The sequence below is a fragment of the Tachyglossus aculeatus genome, chromosome 3 (genome assembly GCF_015852505.1).
Source record: "Tachyglossus aculeatus isolate mTacAcu1 chromosome 3, mTacAcu1.pri, whole genome shotgun sequence".
NCBI classification, from domain to species: Eukaryota; Metazoa; Chordata; class Mammalia; order Monotremata; family Tachyglossidae; genus Tachyglossus; species Tachyglossus aculeatus.
Genome location: NC_052068.1, coordinates 54,298,412 through 54,316,466, shown reverse-complemented (window position 1 = coordinate 54,316,466; position 18,055 = coordinate 54,298,412). Strand labels below are relative to the sequence as shown.

The 18,055-nt window shown below is 44.5% G+C and overlaps 1 protein-coding gene across 1 annotated transcript in view; it reads left to right on the top strand.

The window, feature by feature from the left end:
* The window catches only part of PARG (poly(ADP-ribose) glycohydrolase), a 127,406-nt gene that overhangs the window by 8,564 nt on the left and 100,787 nt on the right, over window positions 1–18,055 (top strand). The window contains exons 2-7 of the mRNA XM_038743565.1: window positions 810–873; window positions 1,183–2,202; window positions 3,397–3,580; window positions 6,752–6,874; window positions 9,238–9,321; window positions 16,827–16,901. Of these exons, the coding sequence (XP_038599493.1) occupies window positions 839–873; window positions 1,183–2,202; window positions 3,397–3,580; window positions 6,752–6,874; window positions 9,238–9,321; window positions 16,827–16,901 (1,521 nt within the window). The 5' untranslated portion in view covers window positions 810–838. The remainder of the gene's footprint in view (window positions 1–809; window positions 874–1,182; window positions 2,203–3,396; window positions 3,581–6,751; window positions 6,875–9,237; window positions 9,322–16,826; window positions 16,902–18,055) is intronic.

The window sequence follows — 18,055 nt, the reverse complement described above, 5'->3', positions numbered from 1 at the left end:
AGTGCTGTGGGCCTGGGGTGAAAATCAAAATGCTTACGTAGTAGCTATCCAAGGACATAGGCAACACAGAAGGGGGTGGTCAAATAGAGGAAGTGAGAACTTAGTTGGAAAGCCCTCTTGGAGATTTGATTTTAGTGGAGCTTTGAAGGTGGGGAGAGTGGTGGTCTGTTGAATGTGAAAGGGGAGGCATTTCCAGGCCAGAAGGAGCACATGGGCAAGGGATCGGCAACGAGTAAGATGAGGTGGAAATACTGTGAGTAGGTTGAAGTTAGAGGAGTGAAGTGTGTGCGTTGGATTGTAATAGGAGGTCAGCGAGGCAAGGTAGGATGGGGAGAGCTGATCATGTGCCTTAAAAGTGATGTTAAGTCGTTTCTGGGTGTTGTGGAGATGGGTAGGTAACCTCTGGAAGTCATGTACCTGGAAGCCAATTCTTTGGTTCATCTCTTTATGTTTTTACCGGGTAAGACAATGACCGACTGACTCTCTGTAATTTGTACTCTACTGCTCAGGAAATAGTTATTCAGTATTGCTGCATTGATAATGATCCAATGGGAGGTTCTCTTATCCATGTTAGGAGGCTATAGTCTTATCAACCGAGGGGGGTGGGTGTCATGACTTTTTCCCCATTTGAAGTGTGACCAAGTTAAAGGATACGAACTTGAATGGCATAGGAGATTTTACTGACCAGGGATAGTAAAATCCTTCCACTAAATAATCCGTGAATAATGAAAGCAACTCGGTTTAAAGCAATGCAAAATATGACTCTAGGATCTGCATTATAATTAATGTTTTTCTTTTCTTTTTTTAAGTTTATAAGCAAAAGGCAATTACCACCTGGATGGAGACTAAAGGAGTCAAGATAGCATCAAAAAGGTATGACCCATGAGCCATTTTCTTACTTTGAGCTAACAGTTACCTCGTGGACAGAGAAGTGAATATTTCAAAAACAATCATATGTACGTCACGATCCAAAACATGATTTAAAATGTGGAATGTCTGGGCAGTTTTCTGGATATTGAATTACCACACATCAAAGATGTGTGCTCACTTTAAAGAAAAAGGAAAGTTAGAAGGCAAAAAGTTAGAGACTTGCAGGTGGTCCAGTTTCCTTTGTGTCCTTTCTGTGAAAGGTTTTGGCTATTTATAATAATGATAATTATACAGATTCCTTCTCTCCCACAGTTTTCAGGGTAAAGATAACAATAACATGGAATCAGGGTCCAAGATGAGTTCCGCTCAAGAGGATAACTTCTATCAACACAGCAAGGAAAAGGTAGAAAATATTCCTCAGCAGAACCATCCAAGGTCAACTCTGGAAACGAGTGCCAAAGACTCCAAACTGCATCAGCCAGCCAGTTCGTGCAAGTGGCAGAACGATGGCAAATCCAGAGAACGAGTTCTGGAGGCCGACCCCGAGAAAGTAACCCCGACAGCGGATCCGTTCAGGAACGCCAACGTGGATCGGGCGCCCCGAACTGAGGATCGGGCTCACCTAGACTGGGACGAGAACAGCGACAATAGGCGATTCTCGCTGACACCGGTGAGGATGTCCAACGCAAAGCAGTCGACAAAAGATGCACGCTCTCAAGCGGCCTCAAGCAACTTGCAACCCAGGAAGGATTGTCAGCGTGACAGTGAAAGCTGCCCAAGCAGGCGACAAGAAGAGGAGGAGGAGGAGGAGGAAGAAGAAGAGGTGGATGTGGTCCCAGGGAGCCCCATGTCAGATTCCGGTTGTGGGGACGTTGGAGCTGGGAGAGGGGCGGCCCGGCACGGCGGAAGGGAAGGTAGCCCCGCCGACTCTCCCCTCTTCGAGAAGGAAAGTGAACCCGAGTCGCCAATGGACGTGGACAACTCCAAGAACAGCTGTCAGAACTCAGAGGTGGATGAGGAAACCAGCCCCTGCCTTGATGAGCAGGAAAACATCAGCTCAGTCAGAGCGGGAAACAAGGTTTCTGGACTTCGGGTGGTAGAGGCCGAAACCGAATCGAGAGGGCGGCAGCCCAGCAGAGGTTGTGAAGATCTGGGATCGAGCGACCCGTTTGAGGGAGCAGATAGCCCTCCTAGAGCAGACGAGCTGAACGCCAAGTGCTCTGGCCTGGCTTCTGGTTTCAGCGCAGACTGCAAGGGTGCAAAACACCACGGAAGGAAGGACTCTAAAATCACAGACCATTTTATGAGAACGCCTAGACCTGAGGAGAAAAGGTAATCTTATCCAGTTAAAGAACTTCTCTGATGACCTGGAATGCCTTTCCTTTTTTTAGTGAGTTTAGCTGAATTGTTAAGGTCATTGCAGTAGAGGAGTATTTGGCTTTTATGGAAGAATGAAAGATAAAAATCTGAACTAAGGAGGCATATTTGAGACCTTTCAAAAAATGAAGTCACAGAATCTTACCCAGTAGATTTTTAAAGTGCTTGCGGATTCTGAGGGATTTTCCACGGTAAAATATCTCCCATCCTAAATTATTTACGAAGTGCACTATTGAGTCAACAGCGTTGTTCCTACACTCTAGGGAAGACCCCTAATAATAATAATAATAATAATAATAATAGTGGTAATAATAATAATGATGATGATGGTACTTGTAAAGCGCTTACTATGTACCAAGCACTGTTTCAAGTCCTGGGGTAGACACAAAGTAATCAGGTTGTCCCACGTGGGGCTCACAGTCTTAATCCCCATTTTACAGATGAGGTAACTGAGGCATAGAGAAGTTAAGTGGCTTGTCCAGGGTCACACAGCAGACAAGTGGCAGAGCCGGGATTAGAACCCACGTCCTCTGACTCCCAAGCCCCTGTTCTTTCCACTGAGCCACACTGCTTCTCTTCACACATGGTCTGTACCCTCAAAGAACTTATGTTTTTAGAGGGAGAAGATGGAAAGTGGGAGAGAAGAATGCTAGGAGTGATAGCACCTACGAAAGAAGTCTGGTTATGTGTTATATCGATAAATTAATCCAGCCCTTGTATTTTCTGGAATGTGTTAGCTTTCAAAGCTGATGAGGTAGTAGATTCAGCTGGTCTGGAGATTGTGTTATAGCGTTGAAAATCAGGGTCAGGGGTACGTGCAGCTTCTTGCAGAGAAGTGACCATCGAGTGGTCTGGACTATTGTAACCTTTTGGGAAGGGGTTTCCAGAGTCTAAACCAGGCACTGGACAGAAATCAATTATCATATTTTGTTGACGATCACCTGTTGATTAAACTTCTGAATGTTGTCTTTGGATGGGCTTAGAAGAGAGCCTCAACTCATTGAATACCATCGACGTAAAGAGGAATCCAGAGAAAAGATGGCTAAAAGTACAAAATAGTTCAGCCAGGCTATGATATTCTAGGTACTTTGTTGGTGGAGTTCTTTTAGGTTAGTAGCTCATGATGGGATTTCTTTTTCTTGATCTCAGAAAAGAGCAGTGCGAATTCAAACAACAGAGGCCAGAAAAGAAGACCTCCAAATACATCCCACCTCAGCTTTCTCCAGATAAGAGATGGTTTGGAACGCCTATCGAGGAGATGAGAAGAATGCCTGGGTGCGGGGCCCGCCTTCCTCACCTCAGACCCCTGGCCAATCACACCGTCACCATCCGGGTATGATTACATCTATTACTTGGGTCCAACCCGATTTGCTTGTATCCACCTAAGTGCTCAGTACAGTGCCTGGCACATAGTAAGTGCTTAACAAATCTGTCAACTAATTAGCCCATCTTTAATCTAGTCCAGTGGGAAGTAGCGTGGCCTAGTGGAAAGAGCACAGGCCTGGGAGTTGGCGGTCCTGCCTTCTAATCCCAGCTCTGCCCCTTACCTGCTGTGTGATCTTGGGCAAGTCCGTTCACTTTTCTGTGCCCTGTTCCCTCATCTGCAAAATGAGGTTTCAGTACCTGTTCTCCCTCCTACTAATTCTTTGAGCCCCGTGTGAATCCAATCTGTAAATATATGCCATCTACTTCAAGAGTGAAGGACAATGGTATGAAGCACTTTGTAATCAGTCAGGGGTATTTGTCGAGCGCTTATTGTGTGCAGAGCATTCTACTAAGTTCTTGGGAGAGCGCAATCAATCGTAATATAACAGAGTTGGTAGGCATGTTCCCTGCCCGCAAGGAGCTTGCAGCCCAGAGGAGGAGACCGACATTAATGTAAATTAATTTATGGCTATGTACATGAATGCTTTGGGGCTGAGGGGAGGGGTGAGTAAAGAATGAAAGTGCAAGGATGCAGAAGGGAGTGGGAGAAGAGGAAATGAGGGCTTAGTATGATCTGATTGTCCTTGATCTACCCCAGTACTTAGTACAGTTCTTGGCATATAGTAATACCTAACAAATACCACAGTTATTATCATTAATAATTAATAATAGCTGATAAATTGGACCTATGTTGCTTTTTCTATGGGATAACTAGCTAGAGAATGGCAGTTGTAAAATATAAATCAGTAAGGTGTACAGATGGGTGTACAGGAAAATGAGACCTTGTAGACTGGTAGGTGGAAACAGCATGGCCTAGTGGCTAGAGCACAGGCCTCAGAGTCAGAAGGTCATGGGTTCTAATTCCGGCTCCGCCACTTGTCTGCTGTGTGACCTTTGGCAAATCACTTCACTTTTCTGTGCCTCGGTTACCTCACCTGTCAAATGGGGATAGAGACCGTGAGCCCCACCTGGGACAGGGACTTTTTCCAACCCGATTTGCTTTCATCCACCCCAGCGCTTAGTACAGTGCCTGGCACATGATTAGCGCTTAACAAATACCATGATTATTATTATTATAGCATACATATGCGATTATGTAAAGATATGCATATATATCGCCTACTGCAAATATGAAGGACAACTGTAGATAGGTACTTCCAGGGTAATAATAATACTAATAATGGCATTTATTAAGTGCTTACTATGTGCAAAGCACTGTTCTAAGCTCTGGGGAGGTTACAAGGTGATCAAGTTGTCCGTCGGGGGGCTCACAGTCTTAATCCCCATTTTACAGATGAGGGAACTGAGGCGCAGAGAAGTTACGTGACTTTCCCAAAGTCACATAGCTGACAATTGGCAGAGCTGGGATTTGAACTCATGACCTCTGACTTCAAAGCCCGTGCTCTTTCCTCAATTGATCATTTATCGAGCACTTATTCTGCGCAGAAGACTGTGTTAAGCGCTTGGGAGAGCACAATATAGCCGAATTGGTAGACACGCACCCTGCTCACAAGGAGCTTACAGTCTAGAGAGGGAGAAAGACATTAAAATAAATTATGGAAATGTTCCTAAGTGATGTGGGGCTGAGGGCGAGTTGAATAAAGTGTTCAAATGTAAGTGCGAGGGTGACACGGGGAGAGGGAGTAGAGGAAAAGAGGGCATAGCCTGAAGGTTTTGGTGAACATCTGATTTTAATAAGGCCGTGAAGGTGGGGAGAGTGGTGGTCTGTCGGATATGAAGGGGGAGGGAATTCCAGGCCAGAGGCAGGATGTGGGTAAGGAGCTGGCAGTAAGATATGAACAACTGCAGTGAGTGGTTTTGCATTAGAGGAGTGAAATCATGCAGACTGGATTGTAGTAGACAATCAGGGAGGTGAGGTAGGAGGGGGCAAGGTGATCAAGTGCTTTAAAGCCAGTGGTACGGAGTTTCTGTTTGATGTGGTTCTCAAACTGGAGGTTCTCGAGGTGTGGGAAAACATGGCCTGAATAGTTCCGTAGAAAAACGATCCACAGTTAGGGGGTGGGAGGCAGAAGAGAAGCCCACATAAGAGACCGAGAATGAGTAGCCAGAGAGGAGAACCAGGAGAGGACAGCGTCGGTGAAGCCAAGGTTAGATGGTGTTTCCAGGAGAAGGGGGTGGCCCACAGGGTTGAAGGCAGCTGAGAATCGAGAAGGATTAGGATGGAGTAGAGGTCATTGTATTTGGCAAGAAGGAAATCATCGTGACCTTTGAGAGGGCTGTTTTGATGGAATGAAGGGGGCAGAAACCAGATCGGAGGGGCTCAAGGGGGAATTGGAGGAGAGGCAGTGGAAGTGTCACCTGCGTGTAGGTGATGGTACTATCAGAATACCAACCTTTTTAATCCTTTGAGAATGTATGAAAGCATATACGTTGCTTTGGCCCTTAATTCCCTTATTTTTTCAGTTTGGAAGCAAAATGACCCCAGACCCTTCCCCCTACTGCTGAAGTGTGTTGGCCGTAGCGTGGCGTTTGGTTTATATGCAGCTTCTAAAAATGATCCACTTATTTTGCTGAGAAAAGTGATATCTTTCTCACACTCTTTTGCTAAATTTAATTTTATTTCAAGCAGGTCTTGATGAGTGGTATTTCTTAGTAAGTGTTGCATAGATGAAGAATTTGAAGTGGTACTTTTTCACATTTTTTTATGTAGATTATAAAGCACCAGACAGTTTCTTGCTCTATCAGCCTAACTAGAATAAAACATTCCACTCGTTAACTCTGGGGCGCAAATATGGATGAAAACATTTTCCCAAAATCTTTTATAAATATCTAAAAATGTGCACAAAAATCCATAATTTATATCCCTACTGCAAGGCAACCTATGGGAGCTCAGTAAATACTTGACTCATTAGCTTTACCCCCCAAATTATAATGTAGAATTCTTCACCAAAAGTGCTACGTGTGTGTATATTTATTACACATGAATTAGGTCGTCATTATTAGATCATCTGAACTCTTTAAAAGTTTTCATTTTGGTCAAGTTTGGTGATCAAAGATCTGTACTTCATACATATTGCAATGTGGCTATTCTTTTTTTGTAATTTGTCCTCTGCTGCAGGTAGATCTTCTGAGAGAGGCTGAAGTCCCTAAACCCTTTCCATCGTACTACAAAGATTCGTGGGACAATAAACACGTTAAAATGCCTTGTTCAGAACAAAACCTGTACCCTGTAGAGGATGAGGTAAGATTAATAATGAATATCTTTGTATATGTTTATGGAATTTCTGCATTTTTAATTGATCCGTCTTATGTTCCAGGATGCCAGAGTGTGTGTTTGCGTGTATATCTTTAGATGTATTTTCCTGCATGTGGATGATGCTGTTGTCGGAGAACATCTTCTAGGCCAATGTGGCGTGATAACCTTCCCCTTTCACAGTGGACTTGTACAACCAGTGTCTTTGCTGAAGTGTTACATTGGCAGTTTTCAGTCCGTGGTGCTGTATTTGCCTCTTGCTCTTTGTATGGCTATCACTTTTTTCACAGTTTTTGCTTGAACAGAACCATTCCATTCTTGACCTTTGCAGACCAAGCCAACTGATCGCTCCCTTTCTCCCACAATCTGTTGCTAATGGTTTGGCATTTGATATTGGGCTTGACTGAATCTTCGTAATTTTTCTACTGTCCTTTTGGTCTTATGTTCTCCCTTCAGTTCAGCATGCATGACCACAGAGTGATTGATTACCCAGTTGGGAGGAAGGTGGGCAGATATTCTTCACAGAGCTCTGGAACGAGGGAATGAGAGGAACTTCTGGCCGTGCCTCACAGGCCACTGAAGGAGAGAAATTGTGGCAGTGGTGACAGCGTTTCTGTGGGGGAAAGATCCTCTCCATTTTCTCTTCTCCTCTTTTCTTCCATCTCCTCTTCTCGTCTTCTTCCCTTTTAAATCCATCCGTCTCCTCAAAGGTCCACCCAAATCCCCTCTGATGGTCCACCCGCAACAAACAGATTCATCCCCAGCACCCAAAATGAAAAGATGAAGCCCTAGAATGGAGTGGAATGGAAAAAAGTATAGGACTTTTGTGAGGTCACTGCATGTACTACAGATCCAGAACACCAAAGTCCAGGTGATTTTGGAGGCTGCCAAAGAGTCAGAATCTTTGGAGGCGAATCGCATTGAGCAGCTGGGGCATGGGATAGGGCCTCCAGCCTCTGGCAAAGGTCTCCTAAACCCCAGGGCCAAGCGCGCCAGCAACAGTTGGCTAATGCAGACCTGCCTCGATGTCATTCATCCTTCTGCCGTATCCTGTCCTGAAAAGTTGGGTGGCTTCAGTCTTGGTGAAGTCTCAGAGTTGGTGATTCCGCCCTGCCGTTTGATAAGAAATCTGACTCATAGGTGATGGCGATGAAACTGCTCTAGATGGTACTACTGTCACTTGCCCAAAGGACAAAAGCTTGCTTTTTTAAAATTGGATTTTTTACTTTGTTTAGTAGATATTGTGCTTTCTAGGCAGTCATGTTTAGTGACACCTTTCAGCTCTTTATTACCAATCAACCTCATCCAAATCTTTGGTGCATTCAAAGTTTTTCAGTTCAGGCTGAAAGGTTAGGTTTTCACAGGCGTAGTATTGGTACATACTGTTCTCTGGACCCGCATATCGGTTTCTGCTTTGTGTGTGTCTTCAGTTGTAAGCATTCGGTGAGCTCCTGTATGGTGGATTCCAGGACTCCAACCTACTTACCTGTCCCTCGATCGCATCTATCTCGCCAATGACCCCTTTGGCCTGGGAACCTTTCTGTCTCACAAAAGCCTGACTAAAAACACATCTCCTTCAAGAGGCCTTCCTGAGTAAGGCATCATTTCCCCTACTTCCTCTTCCTTCTGAGTCACCTATACACTTGGATCTGTACCTTTGAAACGCTTGATGTTCACCTTACCTCCATCCTCACAGCACTTATGTACATATCTGTAATTTATTTTAATGTCTCTCTCCCCCTCTGGACTTCTTTCGGGCAGGAAACGTTTCTACCCACTCTGTTGTATTTTACTGTCCCATGTGCTTTGTACAGCGCTATACCCACAGTAAGCACTCAGTATATACCATGGATTGATTGGTTCCAATGGGGCCCATCACCTATTGAGTTGGAAGCATTTCTCAAAGGACCAGAAGCTCAGCCTAGTGGAAGAAGCACAGGACTGGAAATCAGGAGGCCTGAGTTCTGATCCCAGCTCTGCCATTTCCCTGCTGTGTGACTTTGAGGAAGTCACTTAACATCTCTGTGGCTCCGTTTCCTCATCTGTAAAATGGGGATTAAATTCTCGTTCTTCCTCTGTCTGAAACCGTGAGCCCCATGTGAGACAGGGACTGTAATGGATCTGCCTGGATTGTATCTACCCCAGTAGGTGGCACAGTGCTTGGCCCATAAGTGCTTAATATATGATATTATTATCATTATTATTTTTAATATTGTATGTTAAGCACTTAGGTACCAAACATTTTGCTACACTGCACTAATAAAAATGATGATAATAAATATTCCCACACCAACTTCGAGCGTCTTTGTTGTGCATCCTTTTTTAACATCTCTTTTCCTTTTCCTTACAAGAATGGTGAGCGGACAGCAGGAAGCCGATGGGAGCTCATTCAGACAGCCCTACTAAACAAATTCACTCGCCCACAGAACTTGAAGGTACAGCTTGCTTACAATTCTTTTCTCTGGCCTTAACCTTTCAATTGCTTTGATTGTTTTATGTCTCCTTCCTCCCACCCTCCCACAGAAAGTTTATTCCCTATTTTAAAGAAGCAAACTACGTTGAGTCGTCTCCCAGTGCCAGGAGTTATTTGCCAGTGATAAATTAATAAATTGAAGAACATCAACACTTTCGGGTTATGTACATATTCTTATACTCTGCTGCTTTGTCCGTTTGTAATTGATTTTAATGTCTGTCTTCCCCACTCGTTTGTAAGCCCCTTAAGGGCAGGGATGGTGTCCCAACTCTTGTTGGGTCATACTCCCCTCATTCTACAGTGTTTCTCACACAAGAAACATTGAATAATTGAATAAAGAAGCAGCGTGGCCTAGTGGATAAAGCACGGGCCTGGGTGTCAGAAGGACCTGGGTTCCAACCCCGGCATTTAGTTCAGTGCTCTGCACATAATAAGCACAGAAGAAATACCATTGATTGATCGATTCAGAAAAAGGCAGTAGTGCAAGGACTCCAGACTTCCTGGGCTTGCTGCTCCTCCCTGAAGTAGCTGGAAAAATGGTCTAGGGTCTGGAACTTTAAATCAAGTTTTCATCTACTAGGAGTACTAGAAGGGTTTTATTTTATTTTGTTGTTGTTGTTTGCAACTGAAGAAGGGAATTTCATTTCATCAACTACTCTGGTTGGATTTATTTTGAGAGGGTAATTTGGCCTGGGGATGGAATGCTCTATTATTTTGAGGATTGTTACTAATATTTTTTATCTTAGTGTCTCCATCTTAAATCGGGACTGGTGTTTGGCGGTATTTTCAAAGCGCTATAGGGGAAAATAAAATGTCACACCTTTCCCCACCCCCACCACCTTATCATTTTCCTGTCCCAGAAGCTAAAGCACAACCTAATTTAGACTCTGGTGTTAGTTCTACTCCACAAATGATGGCTATTTTTATTCAAAAATGAAATGTTCTGCATACTGAATTTGCCTTAGCTGCATATTGGCCCTAAACTGTTACATCTATTATTTATTGTGAATAATAATAATAATTTTTTTAATGTGCTTAATAAGTGTCAAGCACGGTTCTAAGCATTGGGGTAGACTCATTCATTTAATCATATTTATTGAGCCCTTACTGTATGCAGAGCACTGTACTAAGCGCTTGGAAAGTACGGTATGGCAACAGATACAGTCCTTACCCAACAGTGGGCTCACAGTCTAGATACAGACTAATTCATTCATTCATTCATTCAATCGTATTTATTGAGCGCTTACTGTGCACAGAGCACTGTACTAAGCGCTTGGGAAGTACAAGTTGGCAACATACAGAGACGGTCCCTACCCAACAACGGGCTCAGAGTCTAGAAGGGGGAGACAGATGTCAAAGTCGTCAGAACAAATAGAATTAAAGCTAAATGCACATCAGGTTGGGCACATTCCCCATCCCACTTGGGGCTCACAGTCTTAATCCCCATTTTACAGACGAGGTAACTGAGGCACAGAGAAGTAAAATGACTTGCCCAAGGTCATATGGAAGACAAGTGGCAGAGCTGAGATTAGAACCCAGATCTTCCTGACTTCCACGCCTGTGCTCTATCCACTAGGCCACGCATGCAGTTTCTCCAAGTTATTTCCATGTTCACTGGGCAGAAGCCTAGTTTTGAGCTAAAACTTGGAGAAGTTTTTATAATCCCTTCAGTTTTTAAGAGCAGTTGCAACTTTCTCTAACATCCTCCAAGTTTTCGCCAAGTAATCTTGCAGCTAACTCCAAAACTGTTCACCCCTCCACGGTATTGCTTGGCGTGCTTCCACGATAAAACTGGAAATGTATCATAAAATGATCTTATTAAAGCCTCTCTCTCTAAGGATGAATACAGCTCTTTGAGAAAGAAGTATGGCACATAGCATTTTTAAAGCTATAACATAGTGAAACTAAGAATTTCAACAAAGGAATCGTGTGTACACAGAATTTCAACAAAAAGTCTTGTGTCACCAGAGTATAAGGAAGCGTTTTGGGGAGCCTAAAGCTCCTGAGCTACACTTGTCTCCCTTCTTGTCCTTGATCCTCTGGGGAGAGCCCCTAACCCAAGGGAAGCTGACTAAAGCGGTGAACGCTCAAACTCTTGGCATTCTGGAGTCAGCAAGGGACAGTTAAAGCTACGGTCAAGTGGCAGTGTGGTCTAGCGGTAAGAGCCCGGGCTTTGGAGTTGGAGGTCATGGGTTCAAATCCCGGCTCTGCCAGTTGCCAGCTGTGTGACTTTGGGCATGTCACTTAACTTCTCTGTGCCTGTTACCTCATCTGTAAAATGGGGGTGAAGACTGTGAGCCCCCCCGTGGGACTACCTGATCACCTTGTAACCTCCCCAGCGCTTAGAACAGTGCTTTGCACATAGTAAGCGCTTAATAAATTCTATCATTATTATTATGGAAGAAGCAGCGTGGCTCAGTGGAAAGAGCCTGGGCTTTGGAGTCAGAGGTCATGGGTTCAAATCCCGGCTCTGCCGCTTGTCAGCTGTGTGACTTCGGGCAAGTCACTTCACTTCTCTGGGCCTCAGTGAACTCATCTGTAAAATGAGGATTAAGACTGTGAGCCCCACATGGGACAACCTGGTCACCTTGTAACCTCCCCAGAGCTTAGAACAGTGCTTTGCACATAGTAAGCGCTTAATAAATGCCATCATTATTATTATTATTATTATTATTATTATTTTGACTTGCAGCAGATTGCCTTCCACTTGCTAGCCACTGGCCAAGCTAGGAATGGAATGGGTAGGCCTCTGCTTGACTCTTTCTCCCATAGCTGAGACTGGTAGAGGACTGGTAACTGTCCAGATGTGACCATGAGAGGGGGAAGTGCTCAATAAATACCACTAATTGATTGATTGATTGATAGGCAGTGTGACAGGTGGATGACTTTTGCTTCTTCTCCTTCTCTGTTTTCCCCTTCACTCCTGCTTCCCCCTCACTCTCCCTTCACTGCCTTTTCTCCTCCCTCTTCCCCTCAATAATTTACCTCCCCGATGCCCCATCCCATCATCCTGCTCAGGTACACCTCTGCCCCCAAAACAAGAAAGTCGGCCCTCTCATTCTATAACTTAAGTCTCTTCTCCTGTTTCTGGGAACAATATATTGTGCAGGAGGAGGAGGAGGTAATGATATCCAAATTATTGCCTCTTCTGGTTTTCTATGTGAGAAAATACCATAAAAGTCATGGTTAGATGAGGACTTCGATCATCGTCTCCTAAAGGGAATTTGCTGAGGGACCCAGTGCATGCTGTGTTTCATATTTTTATATTTCATGAGCGAGCAGGATATGAGGAGCAGCGTGGCTCAGTGGAAGATCACGGGCTTGGGCGTCAGAGGTCGTAGGTTCTAATCCCGGCTCTGCCACTCGTCAGCTGTGTGACTTTGGGCAAGTCACTTCACTTCTCTGGGCCTCAGTTACTTCATCTGTAAAATGGAGATTACGATTGGGAGCCCCATGTGGGACAACCTGATTACCCCGTTATCTACCCCAGTGCTTAGAACATTGCTTGGCAATTAATCAATCAATCAATCATATTTACTGAGTGCTTACTGTGTGCAGAGCACTGTATTAAGCGCTTGGGAAGTACAAGTTGGCAACATATAGAGACAGTCCCTACCCAACAGTGGGCTCACAGTCTAAAAGGGGGAGACAGAACAAAACCAATCATACTAACAAAATAAATAGAATAGATATGTACAAGTAAAATAAATAAATAGAGTAATAAATATGTACAAACATATATACATATATACAGGTGGCACATAGTGCTTAACAAATACCATCATCATCCTCAACCCAATTTTTATCCCTGAATCGTTTTTTCAAAAGCATTAGTCCCCTCAAAAGCCCCCAGATTTAAAATTTGTATACATTTTGTTCAGTTCACATTTTCACTGCCAAAATCGGTAAATCAAGGTTCACATCCATCCTAGTTCAACTACTACAGTTGACCAAAGTCAATTTAGAACATGTGGGACTTGTAACTTTAAATATTCTTTCTGGGGATATCCCTTCGCTCCCCTTCAGTTAGAAGACTGGAATTAGCTAGGTAACTGGTACCTGTAGCTAGTTTTTATTTAGCTCTTAGGTTGTTAGTTTTCCTCCCTCTAATGAATTACCCTCATCTCAAAAACTACGATCTGGCTGCGGTCACTTCTCTTAGAACGTGCGTTTTCACTACTTGCTTTAGGTAGAATATAATGGCAACATGCGTCAGCCTGGATGCAACACGATGCAGTGTTGGAAGATATGGTGATTGTGTGTGTGTGTGTGTGTGTGTGTGTGTATGTATACGACTTGAGATGCCAAACACCTTTTTTTTTTTAAATAATCATGGGTTTAGTCAAGAACATGACCCCCACATTCTAGAAGAACTGACTGCATCGTTAAATTGTTAGAGAAGCAGCGTGGCTCAATGGAAAGAGCACGGGCTTGGGAGTCAGAGGTCATGGGTTCAAATCCCAGCTCCGCCAATTGTCAGCTGGGTGACTTTGGGCAAGTCACTTGACTTCTCTGTGCCTCAGTTCCCTCATATGTAAAATGGGGATTAAGACTGTGAGCCCCACGTGGGACAACCTGATCACCTTGTATCCTCCCCAGCTCTTAGAACAGTGCTTTGCACATAGTAAGCGCTTAATAAATGCCATTATTATTATTATTATTATTAAATTTGGCATGATGTTGCAAGCCAATCCTCTAAATGCAAGGCCACTATATTATACTAGTGCACTTCTTCCTGTTGGTACAATCTTTGTTGTAATAATAATAATGATGGCATTTATTAAGCACTTACTATGTGCAAAGCACTGTTCTAAGCGCTGGGGAAGTTACAAGGTGATCAGGTTGTCCCATGTGGGGCTCACAGTCTTAATCCTCATTTTACAGATGAGGTAACTGAGGCCCAGAGAAGTTAAGTGACTTGCCCAAAGTCACACAGCTGACAATTGGCGGAGCCGGGATTTGAACCCATGAACTCTGACTCCAAAGCCCGTGCCCTTTCTAGTGAGCCATGCTGCTTCTGTTGTCTGTCCTCCCTTTAGATTGTAAAGGTCTTTATGGTCAGAGGTTTGTCTTCTACCTTTATTGTACTCGCCCAAGTGCTTATTGGGCACAATAGCTGCTCACACTCTAGGAATTTGACATCTTTAAGAGAAAGACATAGGAAACTGAGGAACTGAAATTAATTCCCTTTTGAAAGGAAGTCATACTCTAGGAATTTTGTCACCATCATCATCAATCGTATTTATTGAGCGCTTACTGTGTGCAGAGCACTGTACTAAGCGCTTGGGAAGTACAAGTTGGCAACATATAGAGACAGTCCCTACCCAACAGTGGGCTCACGGTCTAAAAGGGGGAGACAACAAAATCAAACATACTAGCAAAATAAAATAACTAGAATAGATATGTACAAGTAAAATAAATAGAGTAATAAATATGTACAAACATATATACATATATACAGGTTCTGTGGGGAAGGGAAGGAGGTAAGATGAGGGGGATGGAGACGGGGACGAGGGGGAGAGGAAGGAAGGGGCTCAGTCTGGGAAGGCCTCCTGGAGGAGGTGAGCTCTCAGTAGGGCCTTGAAGGGAGGAAGAGAGCTAGCTTGGCGGATGGGCAGAGGGAGGGCATTCCAGGCCCGGGGGATGACGTGGGCTGGGGGTCGATGGCGGGACGGGCGAGAGCGAGGTACGGTGAGGAGATTAGCGGCAGAGGAGCGGAGGGTGCGGGCTGGGCTGGAGAAGGACAGAAGGGAGGTGAGGTAAGAGGGGGCGAGGTGATGGACGGCCTTGAAGCCCAGGGTGAGGAGTTTCTGCCTGATGCACAGATTGATTGGTAGCCACTGGAGATTTTTGAGGAGGGGAGTAACATGCCCAGAGCGTTTCTGGACAAAGACAATCCAGGCAGCAGCATGAAGTATGGATTGAAATGGAGAGAGACACGAGGATGGGAGATCAGAGAGAAGGCTGATGCAGTAGTCCAGACGGGATAGGATGAGAGCTTGAATGAGCAGGGTAGCGGTATGGATGGAGAGGAAAGGGCGGATCTTGGCAATGTTGCAGAGCTGAGACCGGCAGGTTTTGGTGACGGCTTGGACGTGAGGGGTGAACGAGAGAGCGGAGTCGAGGATGACACCAAGGTTGCGGGCTTGTGAGACGGGAAGGATGGTAGTGCCGTCAACAGAGATGGGAAAGTCAGGGAGAGGGCAGGGTTTGGGAGGGAAGACAAGGAGTTCAGTCTTGGACATGTTGAGTTTTAGGTGGCGGGCAGACATCCAGATGGAGATGTCCTGAAGGCAGGAGGAGATGCGAGCCTGGAGAGAGGGGGAGAGAGCAGGGGCAGAGATGGAGATCTGGGTGTCATCAACGTAGAGATGATAGTTGAAGCCGTGGGAGCGAATGAGGTCACCAAGGGAGTGCGTGTAGATCGAGAACAGAAGGGGACCAAGCACTGAACCTTGGGCAACCCCCACAGTAAGAGGATGGGAGGGGGAGGAGGAGCCTGCAAAAGAGACTGAGAATGAACGACCGGAGAGATAAGAGGAGAACCAGGAGAGGACGGAGTCTGTGAAGCCAAGGTCAGATAGCGTGTTGAGGAGAAGGGGGTGGTCCACAGTGTCGAAGGCAGCCGAGAGGTCGAAGAGGATTAGGACAGAGTATGAACCGTTGGATTTGGCAAGCAGGAGGTCATTGGTGACCTTTGAGAGGGCAGTTTCCGTGGAATGAAGGGGACGGAAGCCAGACTGGAGGGGGTCGAGGAGAGAGTTGTTGTTGAGGAATTCTAGGCAGCGTGTGTAGACAACTCGTTCAAGGAGTTTGGAAAGTAATGGTAGGAGGGATATGGGGCAATAACTAGAAGGTGAGGTGGGGTCAAGAGAGGGTTTTTTTAGGATGGGAAAGACATGAACATGTTTGAAGGCAGAGGGGAAGGAACCAGTGGAGAGTGAGCAGTTGAAGATGGAAGTTAAGGAGGGGAGAAGGGATGGAGCGAGAGATTTCATGAGATGAGAGGGAATGGGGTCAGAAGCACAGGTGGCCGGAGTAGCACTTGAGAGGAGGAAGGAGAGCTCCTCTGAGGATACTGCTGGGAAGGGTAGGAGAGTAGCAGAGAGTGTTGAGAGCTGGGGAGTTGGAGAAGGGGGGGAAGTGACTTTGGGGAGGTCGGACCTGATGGATTTAATCATCTTGTCATCTTTAAGAGAAAGACATAGAAAACTGAGGAACTGAAATTCGTTCCCTTTTGAAAGGAAGTCACACTCTAGGAATTTTGTCATCTTTAAGAGAAAGACATAGGAAACTGAGGAACTGAGATTCGTTCCCTTTTGAAATGAAGCCACATGTGTTCACTAACTTTCCAGCAAAAGTGGCAAGATAGTTGACGCCAGTAGGTGGAGCTGTTTGCACAGCAACGTGATCTGTTACAACTTTGTATTCAATTCAGTGATTTTTTCCTTTTTTTTTTAAACCTAGGATGCTATACTGAAATATAACGTGGCTTATGCCAAGAAATGGGACTTCACGGCTTTGACTGACTTCTGGGATAAGGTAAATTTTATGTGGCATATAAATATTGTAACCACTGGTAAGCAATATTCAGGATGTGCTATTTAATAATAATTATTATAATAATTGTTGTCTTTGTTAAGCACTTACTATGTGCCAAGCACTATTCTAAGCACATAAGGATATGTTGTTTAATAATAATAATTATAATAATCGTTGTCTTTGTTAAGCACTTACTATGTGCCAAGCACAGTTCTAAGCACATAAGGATATGTTCTTTAATAATAATAATTATAATAATCATTGTCTTTGTTAAGCACTTACTATGTGCCAAGCACTATTCTAAGCACATAAGGATATGTTATTTAATAATAATAGTTATAATAATCATTGTCTTTGTTAAGCACTTACTATGTGCCAAGCACTATTCTAAGCACTGAGGTAGCACATAGGTAGATTCTATGTCTTTCTCTTAAAGATGACAAAATTCCTGGAGTGTGACTTCCTTTCAAAGACACAGTCCTTGTCCCACATGGGATTCACATTCTCAATCCCCATTTTACAGATGAGGTAACTGAGGCACAGAGAAGTGAAGTGACTTGCCAAGGTCACATGGACAAGTGGCGGAGCCGGGATTAGAACCCACGACCACTGACTTCCAAGTCTGTGCTCTTGACACCAGACCAGGCTGCTTCAATTTCTAACCCAGCTACCATGATGTAACAGTGGCTGATTTCCTTCTCCGCTTGATACGACCGAGTGGTTTTTCTAAAAGCTTATGTGACTCTTGCTGCCCAGGGAAAGTATATTTGCTCATTATGAGACCAAGTAGCAGTGTAGGGAATACTGACTTATTTGGAAACGTGGTCTGGTATTACAAGGCATATGGCAGTCGATATTAGGTGTTTCTAGGAACAGTCGGCACTCAGCGATTTTAGTTCTTTCGTTTGGATTCCGTGGGTGAGAGGGATTCACGGCTGATTTGGTGAGTTCATCCTGCTGGGTCATTCTGTTCCAGGGTTGCAGTTAAAGGGGGCTGACAACAACAGGTTTGTTTCTCAGACGGGCTGAGGTTGGGTGAAGGGCAAAGTGAAAAAGTATTTTAAGAAATAGATTAGGTAACTTCCAGGAAGGAAGTTGTTCTGCAACAATTAAGGAATATGAGTTAAATGCCCTACCAACTCTGGCATCAGTGT